Consider the following 13,442-nt stretch of genomic DNA (forward strand, 5'->3'; position numbering starts at 1 on the left):
TCCAGAATCACTCACACAAACCTTACAGAAGTCCTCCAGAGTCACTCACACAAACCTTACAGAACTCCTCCAGAATCACTCACACAAACCTTACAGAAGTCCTCCAGAATCACTCACACAAACCTTACAGAAGTCCTCCAGAATCACTCACACAAACCTTACAGAAGTCCTCCAGAGTCACTCACACAAACCTTACAGAAGTCCTCCAGAGTCACTCACACAAACCTTACAGAACTCCTCCAGAATCACTCACACAAACCTTACAGAAGTCCTCCAGAGTCACTCACACAAACCTTACAGAAGTCCTCCAGAGTCACTCACACAAACCTTACAGAAGTCCTCCAGAGTCACTCACACAAACCTTACAGAAGTCCTCCAGAATCACTCACACAAACCTTACAGAAGTCCTCCAGAGTCACTCACACAAACCTTACAGAACTCCTCCAGAATCACTCACACAAACCTTACAGACCTCCTCCAGAATCACTCACACAAACCTTACAGAACTCCTCCAGAATCACTCACACAAACCTTACAGAAGTCCTCCAGAATCACTCACACAAACCTTACAGAAGTCCTCCAGAGTCACTCACACAAACCTTACAGAAGTCCTCCAGAGTCACTCACACAAACCTTACAGAAGTCCTCCAGAATCACTCACACAAACCTTACAGAAGTCCTCCAGAGTCACTCACACAAACCTTACAGAACTCCTCCAGAATCACTCACACAAACCTTACAGAGCTTACAGAACTCCTCCAGAGTCACTCACACAAACCTTACAGAAGTCCTCCAGTCACTCACACAAACCTTACAGAAGTCCTCCAGTCACTCACACAAACCTTTCAGAACTCCTCCTGTGTAAGTGTGTGTGTGTGTTCCTCTTTTTGCAACATGCAGGTGATTATGAACATAAATCATAGAGACGGATTACTGATTACTGCCTTACCCGCATTCTCATTATTCTGCCATTGCAGCTGTAATTAATCCATTTTAAATGCACCTTATCAATTTTATGCTTATTATGATTCATTACAATTTATTTATTTTTTATGATTGTGCTAAATAGTTACTTTTTACCTTTTTAAAAGTATAAGTGTAGTGTGTATTTGATATGATGATATTAATCTTGCAGTCAGATTAGAAAAATATCTAGCTACATTGTACAATAAAAATTCAATTTTAATGGTTTGCTTTATTTGAACTATTATGTCTCTGTGGTACACCTAATATCATATCCTACATTTTATACATTTGTTATTTGTAATATCCATAACACTGTCACCTGGATGCCATTCATTAGTAACATCACCTGTGACCCACAGCTGCTTCAGATGCAACTGTTGTGTTTATTAACCTCAGCATCTAATGGCATTTCTACCCAGTGGTGGCCTACCCAACACACAAACGTGTGTGCGTTCTCAGTCAGTGCATTGATGGGAATTTTTAAAGTACCAATTGCACAAAGGACTTTTGAGAGACTGCTAAATTTCACTGGGATAACTGACTGAAGTTTTTACATGGTGCCGCGTTTCAGACAGAAGGTGCGTATACTCCATCGCTGTCAATCCTTACAAAAAACATATTTAGAAAAATATGCCTAAAATACTTTTTCTGGACGAAATCCCAGAGAGTAGAGGCTATTTAAAATGCACTTTCTTTGCACTCACCAGAAGTAAATGGTTTAAAAATAATGAAAGTATAGACTACCACTTTAGGATGCAGATCGTAGAAATGGTCTTTCTGCAGCCTGTCTGCACTGTCAGAGGAAATCGTGTACTTGCGAGGGAGAAAGTTGGTTTTGCGAGAGGTATGTAGTCAACTCAAATCCAACTCACCTTAAAATGTTAATTCAGCTAAAACCAACCTAAACTCGTCAAGCTTGTTAGCCTATATTGTCAGCTAGTCCACCAGTTTACTCTGCCAGCATAACCAGATTGCCACAGTGTGCTGACACCATAGAGATCTCAGGAGGCAGGGTGTGCTGACACCATAGAGATCTCAGGAGGCAGGGTGTGCTGACACCATAGAGATCTCAGGAGGCAGGGTGTGCTGACACCATAGAGATCTCAGGCGGCAGGGTGTGCTGACACCATAGAGATCTCAGGAGGCAGGGTGTGCTGACACCATAGAGATCTCAGGAGGCAGGGTGTGCAGACACCATAGAGATCTCAGGAGGCAGGGTGTGCTGACACCATAGAGATCTCAGGAGGCAGGGTGTGCTGACACCATAGAGATCTCAGGAGGCAGGGTGTGCTGACACCATAGAGATCTCAGGAGGCAGGGTGTGCTGACACCATAGAGATCTCAGGAGGCAGGGTGTGCTGACACCATAGAGATCTCAGGAGGCAGGGTGTGCTGACACCATAGAGATCTCAGGAGGCAGGGTGTGCTGACACCATAGAGATCTCAGGAGGCAGGGTGTGCTGACACCATAGAGATCTCAGGAGGCAGGGTGTGGTGGCTATGCCCGCACACAGTAGAGCTGTCAGGCCTATATAGATTGTTCAGAGGATTGTCCAGGTGCAAAGACAAGTGTTTTGAATGCAAGTGCTTTACGCGTCAGGATTGTTTTATATCTCTCTCTCCCTCTCTTCCTCCCTCTCTCTCTCTGTCTCCCTCTCTCTCTGCCTTTCTCTCTCTCTGTCTCCCTCTCTCTCTGCCTTTCTCTCCCTCTCCCTCTCCCCCTCCCTTGTCTCTCTCCCTCCCTCTCTCTTTCTCTCTCTCCCTCCCTCCCTCTTTCCCTCTCTCTTTCTCTCTCTCCCTCCCTCCCTCCCTCTCTCCCTCTCTCCCTCCCTCTCTCCCTCTCTCTCTCCCTCCCTTCCTCCCTCTCTCAGATGGTGAGATGCACAGAAATGAAATAAAAGAAGCCAAAATAATAAACCTGTTAGAGACATCAGTCAAACCATCGGCTTCCCACAATCAAGAGATCACTGATCAGCGTGATCACAAAGGGGCTGGCAGGCCAAGGAGAGAGATGGATTCTCCCCATAATAAAGAAAAATCCCCAAACACCTGTCTGACAGATCAGAAACACTCCTCAGGATAAAAGCATGTAGTTGTGGTCAAGAGGTTAATGAGAGGGGTCAGAAGCTGACAAGAAGGTGACAGTAATGCAAATAACTATTACTGTCAACAAATAACTATATGCATTACAACAGTGGTATGCGGAAGAGCATCTCTGAACACACAATGTGAGAAAATATCTAAATGGATAGGCTCCAACATCAGAAGACCAATGAGTCTAAAAAATAAGTCTGATAAATGCCTAATAAAGTGTATATCCATCTGTATAAATGGAAACAATGTGGAAATTTTTGCAGATTGCAGAGAAGTTTAGTTTATTGGACAGAGATATGATACATTCGGTGCTACTTTTATTAATCTACCCAGCGGATGCAGTTATACTGCACAGTATGGAACCTGAACATCATTAAAAAAAAAACTTAAAAAAAACACCCTGAGAAATGGTCATTCACGCGTCTCAAGAGCGAAGTCCGCAGCGCGGCTTCGTGTCCCCCATCACGTGCTCGGGTCAGCTGATCGCTTCACATCCGCCTGACTGGGGAATGTGTTTACATTCGCGTTCTGAGCTGCAGCCACCGAAGCGCCTGATCTTTGCAGGTAAATACGGCAAGCGCCACAAAGAGAGAAAATCTGTGTTCCGGCACCTCGAGATTTTAGTGCACGGTTGCGATTTCTGTCTTTTACCTGTTCTGCTCGTCCCTCGCGTCTCTGGGCCTGTGTCCGCGGCTCGTGCATCATGCATTGCTCGGGTTTCTTCCTGGTTGTATGAACGCGGCTGCAAGTGGAACCCGTGGCATGAAAAGTACATGTATGTAATAGATTCAGATGGCTTCGTGGTTCGGAGCACAATCATTACCTTTTCAAACAATGACATCCTGCTAACTTCGCTATCCAACGCTGTCATGTTCAAGTGGTTCGCCGGCTACCTGTCTAGCGTGCGTTAACCGACGGACAGTTGCTATTTTATAAAAAGCCATCTCGTCTCCGGATTGTTGTAGATTATCCATTACGTCGTATTTGCTCGATATTGTTGCAGACTGGTTATGTGCTTAGCAAAGTGACATTATTATGATCTTAATGGAGTTTCAATTCAGTGGTCAGTTCCTGCGAGTGAGGTTAGGGAAATGGCCCAGTCGTCTCATTATAAACGCAGGCCAGTAATATACAGTATCACTACAAATGGTTAGCCAATAAGAATAAAACAACGTAAGAAACCTTCCTGTATAAGGAACGAAGAAAAATATATTTTAGCGCTGAGCTGGACATACAGATTTCGGTTCCCTTTGTCTTGTAATTTTGTATTCATATGTGGTCTAAATTCTGGGTTTAAACCCCCTCCTGCTAAGATCACGTGTTTTCGGGCCAGTCAGTCGGATTATACTGGTTTCACCGTCCGACAGTTGAGTGTTTTTTTTGCTTGTCGGACACGTCTCGTGACCTTTAGTCCTATTGAACACGCATATCTGAAATCTTGACTCGGTAGACGGCTTTTGGATGAGCGGTTAATGTTTCTTTGAAGGACGGGCATGCGCATATCACGTGGATCATAAGAAACCAGATTTGATTTTCAGGGTGTGGGTCTATATTGTTTTTGGTAAAGTGTGTTTTGTGTGTGTGTAGTATTGGTAGGTATGACTTTACCTCGCTTAGATTTATTTTCTGTTGTCCTGTAACGGTTAAACAGGGCGTACAGAGGGACGAAGTCGAGTTTAGCCATTTATGAGGCGCTAGCGCTTTTTTAAGATGCTTGTGAAATGCTGCCGCCCAGTATTACAGTAGAAATACTGCGCCCTTGTCTCGTGGGCCATTCTCCGTTGTTATGGGAAACTGTAGCCTAATTCTATGGTTCGGTCGCCGTCTCTGAACAGCTGTTCCGAAACAACGGCGTTACAGATGGCCACGCCATTAGGCTGCTCAACAGTGACACCCAGACACGCAGCACACATCGCCCTCAGACAGATTTACGTCAAAAGGGGGAAAAGCACAGTGTGGAGATGTCTACTCTAAATAGAATTTTCGCTGTCCCTGCTCTAATCAAATCCGTCAGATTCACAGAAAGGTGCTCCAGAGACTTCCAGGCATACAAGAAGTCACGTTTTTATTGTCACATGCCCTGATGTTTTTGAACAGAACCCGTCTTGTCTCTCTTCCCTGGGTTGCGCTGGGGCCAGAATCTGAGCATTGCAAGACGTAAGTAATCTCAAATAATAACTGGTTTGTTCTCATGGTTTACTTTCTTTGCTTTCCTGTTGTCTAATACACTACGCACATTGATCACGCTGACAAATACTGCACGCTGTGAGCCAGGATTAGCCCTCACCAGGACCCCATTACGTCCTTCTCGATTCTGTACACAACCTCTGCGTCCCTCTGCGGTTGGGGTTGGGTGTGAGGGGCGGGTTGGGGTTGAGAAGGTTTTCTGAAAAGTCCCTGGCCAGCTCTCTATGGCCACAGTTACAGTTGCAGCCTCATCTGATAATTAAGCGAAAACATACGTCATGTCACGTGGGAAATCATTTTTACAAACAGTTTTGGAGAAAATAGCAGTTGGACCCTAAGATATACTTCTTCCAAAATTGCAGTTGTTTTACTTGGATAGCTTGGAACACAAATTGAAAGTTCCAGGATCATATTAAAAGATCAGAAAGTGTGTGTTCAATAATGTGAAATGGAGGGGGGGTGGCTGGTTTGTCCTGGGCTGTTTTCTCCCTGCCCCACGTTTTTTGCTCCGTTTGTTTATTTGGTAGAAGGATAGCTGCCGTGGGACTGTAGCGCTGTGTTTCAGCAGTGTGACTGTAGCGCTGTGTTTCAGCGGTGTGACTGTAGCGCTGTGTTTCAGCAGTGTGACTGTAGCGCTGTGTTTCAGCGGTGTGACTGTAGCGCTGTGTTTCAGCGGTGTGACTGTAGCGCTGTGTTTCAGCGGTGTGACTGTAGCGCTGTGTTTCAGCAGTGTGACTGTAGCGCTGTGTTTCAGCAGTGTGACTGTAGCGCTGTGTTTCAGCAGTGTGACTGTAGCGCTGTGTTTCAGCAGTGTGACTGTAGCGCTGTGTTTCAGCAGTGTGACTGTAGCGCTGTGTTTCAGCAGTGTGACTGTAGCGCTGTGTTTCAGGCGTGAGCAGCAGTGTGCTGCGGCCCCTTCTCCAGCACAGTCTGCACGCTGAGGGGTCTTTAGTGGGAACTGAAACTGCCTGACATCGCTGTTGAACAGGAACGCTGTTGTGTGTGTGTGTGTGTGTGTGTGTGTGTGTGTGTGTGTGTGTGTGTGTGTGTGTGTGTGTGTGTGTGAGTGTGTGTGTGTGTATATACCAGAGCTTCTGTCACGTGTTGTTCCGGTTGAGTGACTTTTCATTTAAAGGCTAATCTCCTGTGCAGTTTTTACACACTGACACGCACTGACTACTGAACACGCACTGACTACTGAACACGCACTGACTACTGAACACGCACTGATGACTGAACACATGCTAACTACTGAACACACACTCACTACTGAACACGCGCTGACTACTGAACACGCGCTGACTACTGAACACGCGTTGACTACTGAACACTGACTACTGAACACGCGCTGACTACTGAACACGCACTGACTACTGAACACACGCTGACTACTGAACACACGCTGACTACTGAACACGCACTGACTACTGAACACACGCTGACTACTGAACACGCACTGACTACTGAACACGCACTGATGACTGAACACATGCTAACTACTGAACACACACTCACTACTGAACACGCGCTGACTACTGAACACGCGCTGACTACTGAACACGCGCTGACTACTGAACACGCGTTGACTACTGAACACTGACTACTGAACACGCGCTGACTACTGAACACGCACTGACTACTGAACACGCGCTGACTACTGAACACGCACTGACTACTGAACACGCGCTGACTACTGAACACGCGCTGACTACTGAACACACGCTGACTACTGAACACGCGCTGACTACTGAACACGCACTGACTACTAAACACGCGCTGACTACTGAACACGCGCTGACTAGTGAACACGCACTGAGCGCACTGACTACTGAATGCCCTCACTGCTGAACACACACTGACTACTGAACACACTGTTTGTAATTAATCTTTGTTGAAGGACCTCTTGTGGGAGGAAACGGCTGTCCCCAGAAGAGATCCACTGTCCCAGAAGAGATCACCTGTCCCCAGGAGAGATCCACTGTCCCAGAAGAGATCACCTGTCCCCAGGAGAGATCCACTGTCCCCAGAAGAGATCCACTCTCTCCACTGTCCCCAGGAGAGATCCACTGTCCCCAGGAGAGATCACCTGTCCCCAGAAGCACTCAGGTCTGGATACAGTAATGTAGTTTCGCTCTGTCTCCTGTTTGCACCTGCATGCTTTTCCAAACTCTCAATCCAACCCTCCGTGTTTCACAGTGCAGGTAAAGTCACAGTGCAGGTAAAGCATCATTTTCACGTTCTCTGCATAAAAAAGTGATGCAAGTATTAGAGTTACTCTGAGGTTTGGATTTAAGTTCCCTTAAACTTACACAAACTTATGACATTTCTATTTAAACTGCCCACCTCAATAAATTGCTATCTGTCACTGCACATTTCAGACACTCAGTGTGCTCTTTCTTCTTAACACAACACCAATAACAGGCTCCAGAGGCAATCGAAAGCCTAGATTCAAGACTACTATACGTTTGGAAGCGATTGAATACACCTGACTTATCAGAAGCACCCTGAAATGGGGAGACCATGCACAGAAAGGGGTGTAATTCTGACCCAGACCCTGATATGGACGTAAAGATCCTCAGAAAGCTGACCATGAACATCAGGTTAAAATGTAGACTATTTAATTTAAACTCCAATGTGCTGTGGCACAGAGCCGCCCCCAGTACACTGTGTCCCTGTCCAAGTACTTACAGGCTGCACTGGTATGTGTAAACTGGTTGTGAAACGTTTGTCTTTGAATGTGGAACTTGCCAAAGAATCTTGTCCCCTTAATTCATTGTGGGAAGGGAAACATTGAAATAATGCTTAGTATTCGTGTAAAAGTAATGTAATAGAAATATAGAAATTGTATTCTATATATATAGCGCTCAAGCCTTTTTCAACCTAGACGTGCACTTGTGTTTACAGCATTGTCTGGGATGCCGTATTAATCTGCTCTTTCATGGGAAGTGTGTGTGAGGAACTTACAGGCATGGCTCACAGCTCTGCTGATTTCATGGGTTATTTATAATCCTGATCGTGTTATTATATTTGTTCATGCTTTTTTGGTGTGGTGCGTAGAGACTCTCTCTGATCAGGCCCAGAGAAACGGCTGCACTGTCACGCGTTTCTGGCTGAATGAGGGCCGTTATTTCCCACAATGCCGCTCTGCTCCTTCAGCCGGCCAAGCCTTTCTGCTTCTGTCTCATTCTGGCCATTATTACAAAGTCTGCTGCAAAGAGGCAATAAATACACAAAGGACCAGAAAAACCAACCCACAAAGGTACAGACCGATAGACAAACAAACACAATCACTCCCACACAAACAAACGCAATCACTCAAACACAAACAAATGCAATCACTCAAACAGACAAACAAACACAATCACTCAAACAGACAAAGAAACACAATCACTCAAACAGACAAAGAAACACAATCACTCAAACAGACAAACAAACACAATCACTCAAACAGACAAACACAATCACTCAAACACAAACAAACATAATCACTCAAACAGACAAAGAAACACAATCACTCAAACAGACAAAGAAGCGCAATCACTCAAACAGACAAAGAAACACAATCACTCAAAGACAAACACAATCACTCAAACACAAACAAACACAATCACTCAAACAGACAAACACAATCACTCAAACAGACAAACACAATCACTCAAACAGACAAACACAATCACTCAAACAGACAAACACAATCACACAAACAAACGCAATCACTCAAACAGACTAAAAGCTAAAATACAAACCGATAAACGAACATGCTGGGGCGAACAGGCGTCCCTCTCCTCCAACTCTGAATATGCTGCAGCTGAGCCATGAACCCTGTGGCTCTGTCTGTCACTCTGTTGCTCTGTCTGTATCTCTGTGGCTCTGTTTGGGCTCTGTAGCTCTGTCTGTAGCTCTGTCTGTGACTCTGTCTGTCACTGTCATTCTGTCTGTGACTCTGTCTGTAGCTCTGTCTGTCGCTCTGTCTGTAGCTCTGTCTGTCTATGACTTGCTTTATTAATCGCAGCGACCTCCAGCGGGTTTGTCTCAGATGTGGGCGGAGTGAAAGTCTTGGTGCAGGAGCTTGAGGAAGACGAGCTGAAATCAGGGGCAGGATGAAGAGTTATTGATTACTGGAGTGTAATTAGCTGTGATTAATTGCAGATTTGATCCCTGTGTGCTGAGCTGCTGTCAGAGGCTGCTCAATGACGAGAGGAGCATCGGCAGGTTGGCAGTGAGTATCGCCACGGCGACAGGCACACCTGTGCACAGGTGTGGATTTACCCAGAACGCACTGGGGTGTATACAGTGTGTGTGTGTGTGTGTGACGGTCTGTACTTTGGCTGTTGCAGGTTGCAGTAGCTTTTTGACATGCAGCACCCCAACTTTGAGACGAGGCACCCCCTCCAGGCAGAGGATCATGAGACGGGCGTCGACCCCCTGCAGAACTTCAACAGGACCCGGCCGAGTGAGCACCTTCCTGCCCTTTCAACTGTGTTACATCACCTGTCATGTCTGTTACACCCTGACCTCTGTCATGTCCGTTACACCCTGACCTGTCATGTCTGTTACACCCTGACCTCTGTCATGTGTTACACCCTGACCTGTCATGTCCGTTACACCCTAACCTGTCATGTCTGTTACACCCTAACCTGTCATGTCTGTTACACCCTGACCTGTCATGTGTTACACCCTGACCTCTGTCATGTGTTACACCCTGACCTCTGTCATGTGTTACACCCTGACCTGTCATGTCCGTTACACCCTAACCTGTCATGTCTGTTACACCCTGACCTGTCATGTCCGTTACACCCTGACCTGTCATGTCCGTTACACCCTAACCTGTCATGTCTGTTACACCCTAACCTGTCATGTCTGTTACACCCTGACCTGTCATGTGTTACACCCTGACCTGTCATGTCTGTTACACCCTGACCTGTCATGTGTTACACCCTGACCTCTGTCATGTGTTACACCCTGACCTGTCATGTCCGTTACACCCTGACCTGTCATGTCCGTTACACCCTGACCTGTCATGTCCGTTACACCCTGACCTGTCATGTCCGTTACACCCTGACCTCTGGTGGAAAAAAAGTGCTCTGAAGTGCTTAGACCGGGGGAATTAGCGTGTCACAGGGAATTAGCGTGTCGCAGCGCATGCGTGTGCCTGTCGCCGCATTCCGGAACTCGCATGTCGATCGATGGCTGAAGCGATGGCATCGTGAAATCCTTTATTTTATTTATTTTTATTTTTATTTTTAAGAATGCGTTCTGCTGCTGAATAAGAACATGCGGAAACTAGTTACAGGTCAATACAGACAGACACAGACAGATGGACAGGAAAGGTTTTCCGGTTTTCCGCTGACCCGCCGTCTGGTAGCATCTGCTTCCTGTTGGAGCGATGACTAACTCCTGGCTCCGCCTCACATACCTGTGATTAACCCAGAGAAACATTATGGTTAACCCTAACCCATACCTGTGATTAGCCCAGAGAAATGTTACAGTTCCTCCTGTGCCTTACGACCGGCGCAACCTGATTAACCTGTTAGCCCATAAACTCCACAACCCCTGCAGCTACGTGACATCAGTCAGCTGTGATGTATGTTGTACACAGCGCCCCCTAAAGCTTAAAGGGTGTACTGTGAGCGCTTTTGTCCTGAGCTGCAGGGGGATTGTTACAAACCACCCGGCTTGTGGGTCTGGGTTCATCTGGACCTGTGCAAAGATTTAATCAAGATGTCCGTTTGTGTTTGGAGATTGTTGAGGAAGAGGAGCTGGCAGACCGCTATTTTTATCAATAAAAAGTGTGTGTGTGTATGTGTGTGTGTATGTGTGTATATATATGTGTGTGTGTGTGTGTGTGTGTCTGTGTTTAACGTGTGTCTGTGTGTCTGTCTGTGTTTAACGTGTGTTTATGTGTGTGTCTGTGTTTAACGTGTGTGTGTGTGTGTGTGTGTGTGTGTGTGTGTCGGTGTTTAACGTGTGTGTGTGTGTGTGTGTCTGTCGGTGTTTAACGTGTGTGTGTGTGTCTGTCTGTCTGTGTGTCTGTGTTTAACGTGTGTCTGTGTGTGTCTGTGTTTAACGTGTGTGTGTGTCTGTCTGTCTGTGTTTAACGTGTGTCTGTGTGTGTGTTGAACGTGTGTCTGTGTGTGTTGGTGTTTAACGTGTCTGTGTGTGTCTGTGTTTAACGTGTGTGTGTGTGTGTGTCTGTCGGTGTTTAACGTGTGTGTGTGTGTGTCTGTCTGTCTGTGTGTCTGTGTTTAACGTGTGTCTGTGTGTGTCTGTGTTTAACGTGTGTGTGTGTGTCTGTCTGTCTGTGTTTAACGTGTGTCTGTGTGTGTGTTTAACGTGTGTCTGTGTGTGTCTGTGTTTAACGTGTGTGTGTGTCTGTCTGTCTGTGTTTAACGTGTGTTTGTGTGTGTGTTGAACGTGTGTCTGTGTGTGTTGGTGTTTAACGTGTCTGTGTGTGTCTGTGTTTAACGTGTGTGTGTGTGTGTGTCTGTCGGTGTTTAACGTGTGTGTGTGTGTCTGTCTGTCTGTGTGTCTGTGTTTAACGTGTGTCTGTGTGTGTCTGTGTTTAACGTGTGTGTGTGTGTCTGTCTGTCTGTGTTTAACGTGTGTCTGTGTGTGTGTTGAACGTGTGTCTGTGTGTGTTGGTGTTTAACGTGTCTGTGTGTGTCTGTGTTTAACGTGTGTGTGTGTGTGTGTGTGTGTGTGTGTGTGTGTGTGTGTGTGTGTGTGTCTGTGTTTAACGTGTGTGTGTGTGTGTGTGTCGGTGTTTAACGTGTGTGTGTTTGTGTTTGTGCTGCAGGGGGGTCATTGGAAAGCAGTGGAAGTGTGCCGTTCACGCCGTCCGAGAGCACCTTTCTCTCCTACAGGTGAGAACACAGTGTGTGTGTGTGTGTGTGTGTGTGTGTGTGTGTGTGTGTGTGTGTGTGTGTGTGTGTGTGTGTACACAGTGTGTGTGTGTGTGTGTGAACACTTTGTGTGTTTGTATGTGTGTGTGTGTGTGTGAGTGTATATGTCTGTGTTTGTTTATATATGTTTCTGTGTGAGTGTGTGTGTGTGTGTATGTCTGTGTTTGTTTATATATGTTTCTGTGTGAGTGTGTGCACGTGTGTATACATTGTGCAAGTCTGTAGTTGCAAGTTTATCTACTGCAGGTGTGACCTCAGTTTGCTCCCACAGGAAGTGGGGTGGGGCATCAACAGGAAGTGATGCAGTGGCCCTGAATAGCACATGTGCACAAAGAGCAAACTCTTCTGCTTCATTACATCTGATAACAAAAAATACAGCCATGTTTCAGAAAGCCCAGGCTCAGTAAACACTCACTCTCGGCCCAAGCCTGTGGTGTCAGCCTGCATGTCAGTATGAAGGAGAAATGAATTAATGTTTCATTGTGATGTGTGTTTGCCCTGATTCTGAAGGGTTGTGATGTGTGATTGCCCTGATTCTGAAGGGTTGTGATGTGTGATTGCCCTGATTCTGTAGGGTTGTGATGTGTGATTGTGCTGATTCTGAAGGGTTGTGATGTGTGATTGCCCTGATTCTGAAGGGTTGTGATGTGTGATTGCCCTGATTCTGAAGGGTTGTGATGTGTGATTGCCCTGATTCTGTAGGGTTGTGATGTGTGATTGTGCTGATTCTGAAGGGTTGTGATGTGTGATTGTGCTGATTCTGAAGGGTTGTGATGTGTGATTGCCCTGATTCTGAAGGGTTGTGATGTGTGATTGCCCTGATTCTGAAGGGTTGTGATGTGTGATTGCGCTGATTCTGAAGGGTTGTGATGTGTGATTGTGCTGATTCTGAAGGGTTGTGATGTGTGATTGCCCTGATTCTGAAGGGTTGTGATGTGTGATTGCCCTGATTCTGAAGGGTTGTGATGTGTGATTGCCCTGATTCTGAAGGGTTGTGATGTGTGATTGTGCTGATTCTGAAGGGTTGTGATGTGTGATTGCCCTGATTCTGAAGGGTTGTGATGTGTGATTGTGCTGATTCTGAAGGGTTGTGATGTGTGATTGCCCTGATTCTGAAGGGTTGTGATGTGTGATTGCCCTGATTCTGAAGGGTTGTGATGTGTGATTGCCCTGATTCTGTAGGGTTGTGATGTGTGATTGTGCTGATTCTGAAGGGTTGTGATGTGTGATTGTGCTGATTCTGAAGGGTTGTGATGTGTGATTGCCCTGATTCTGTAGGGTTGTGATGTGTGA

General features: G+C 46.0%; 1 protein-coding gene across 1 annotated transcript in view; it reads left to right on the forward strand.

The window, feature by feature from the left end:
- The first annotated feature begins 3,519 nt into the window (after positions 1-3,519).
- Positions 3,520-13,442, forward strand: part of tbc1d5 (TBC1 domain family, member 5) — a 53,817-nt gene continuing 43,894 nt past the window's right edge. Inside the window, 6 exon segments of the mRNA XM_061254633.1 lie at positions 3,520-3,624; positions 5,199-5,217; positions 7,145-7,353; positions 9,397-9,466; positions 9,585-9,700; positions 12,044-12,110. Of these exon segments, the coding sequence (XP_061110617.1) occupies positions 9,604-9,700; positions 12,044-12,110 (164 nt within the window). The 5' untranslated portion in view covers positions 3,520-3,624; positions 5,199-5,217; positions 7,145-7,353; positions 9,397-9,466; positions 9,585-9,603.

This window comes from Conger conger, chromosome 9, assembly GCF_963514075.1.
Source record: "Conger conger chromosome 9, fConCon1.1, whole genome shotgun sequence".
In the NCBI taxonomy this organism is placed as follows: Eukaryota; Metazoa; Chordata; class Actinopteri; order Anguilliformes; family Congridae; genus Conger; species Conger conger.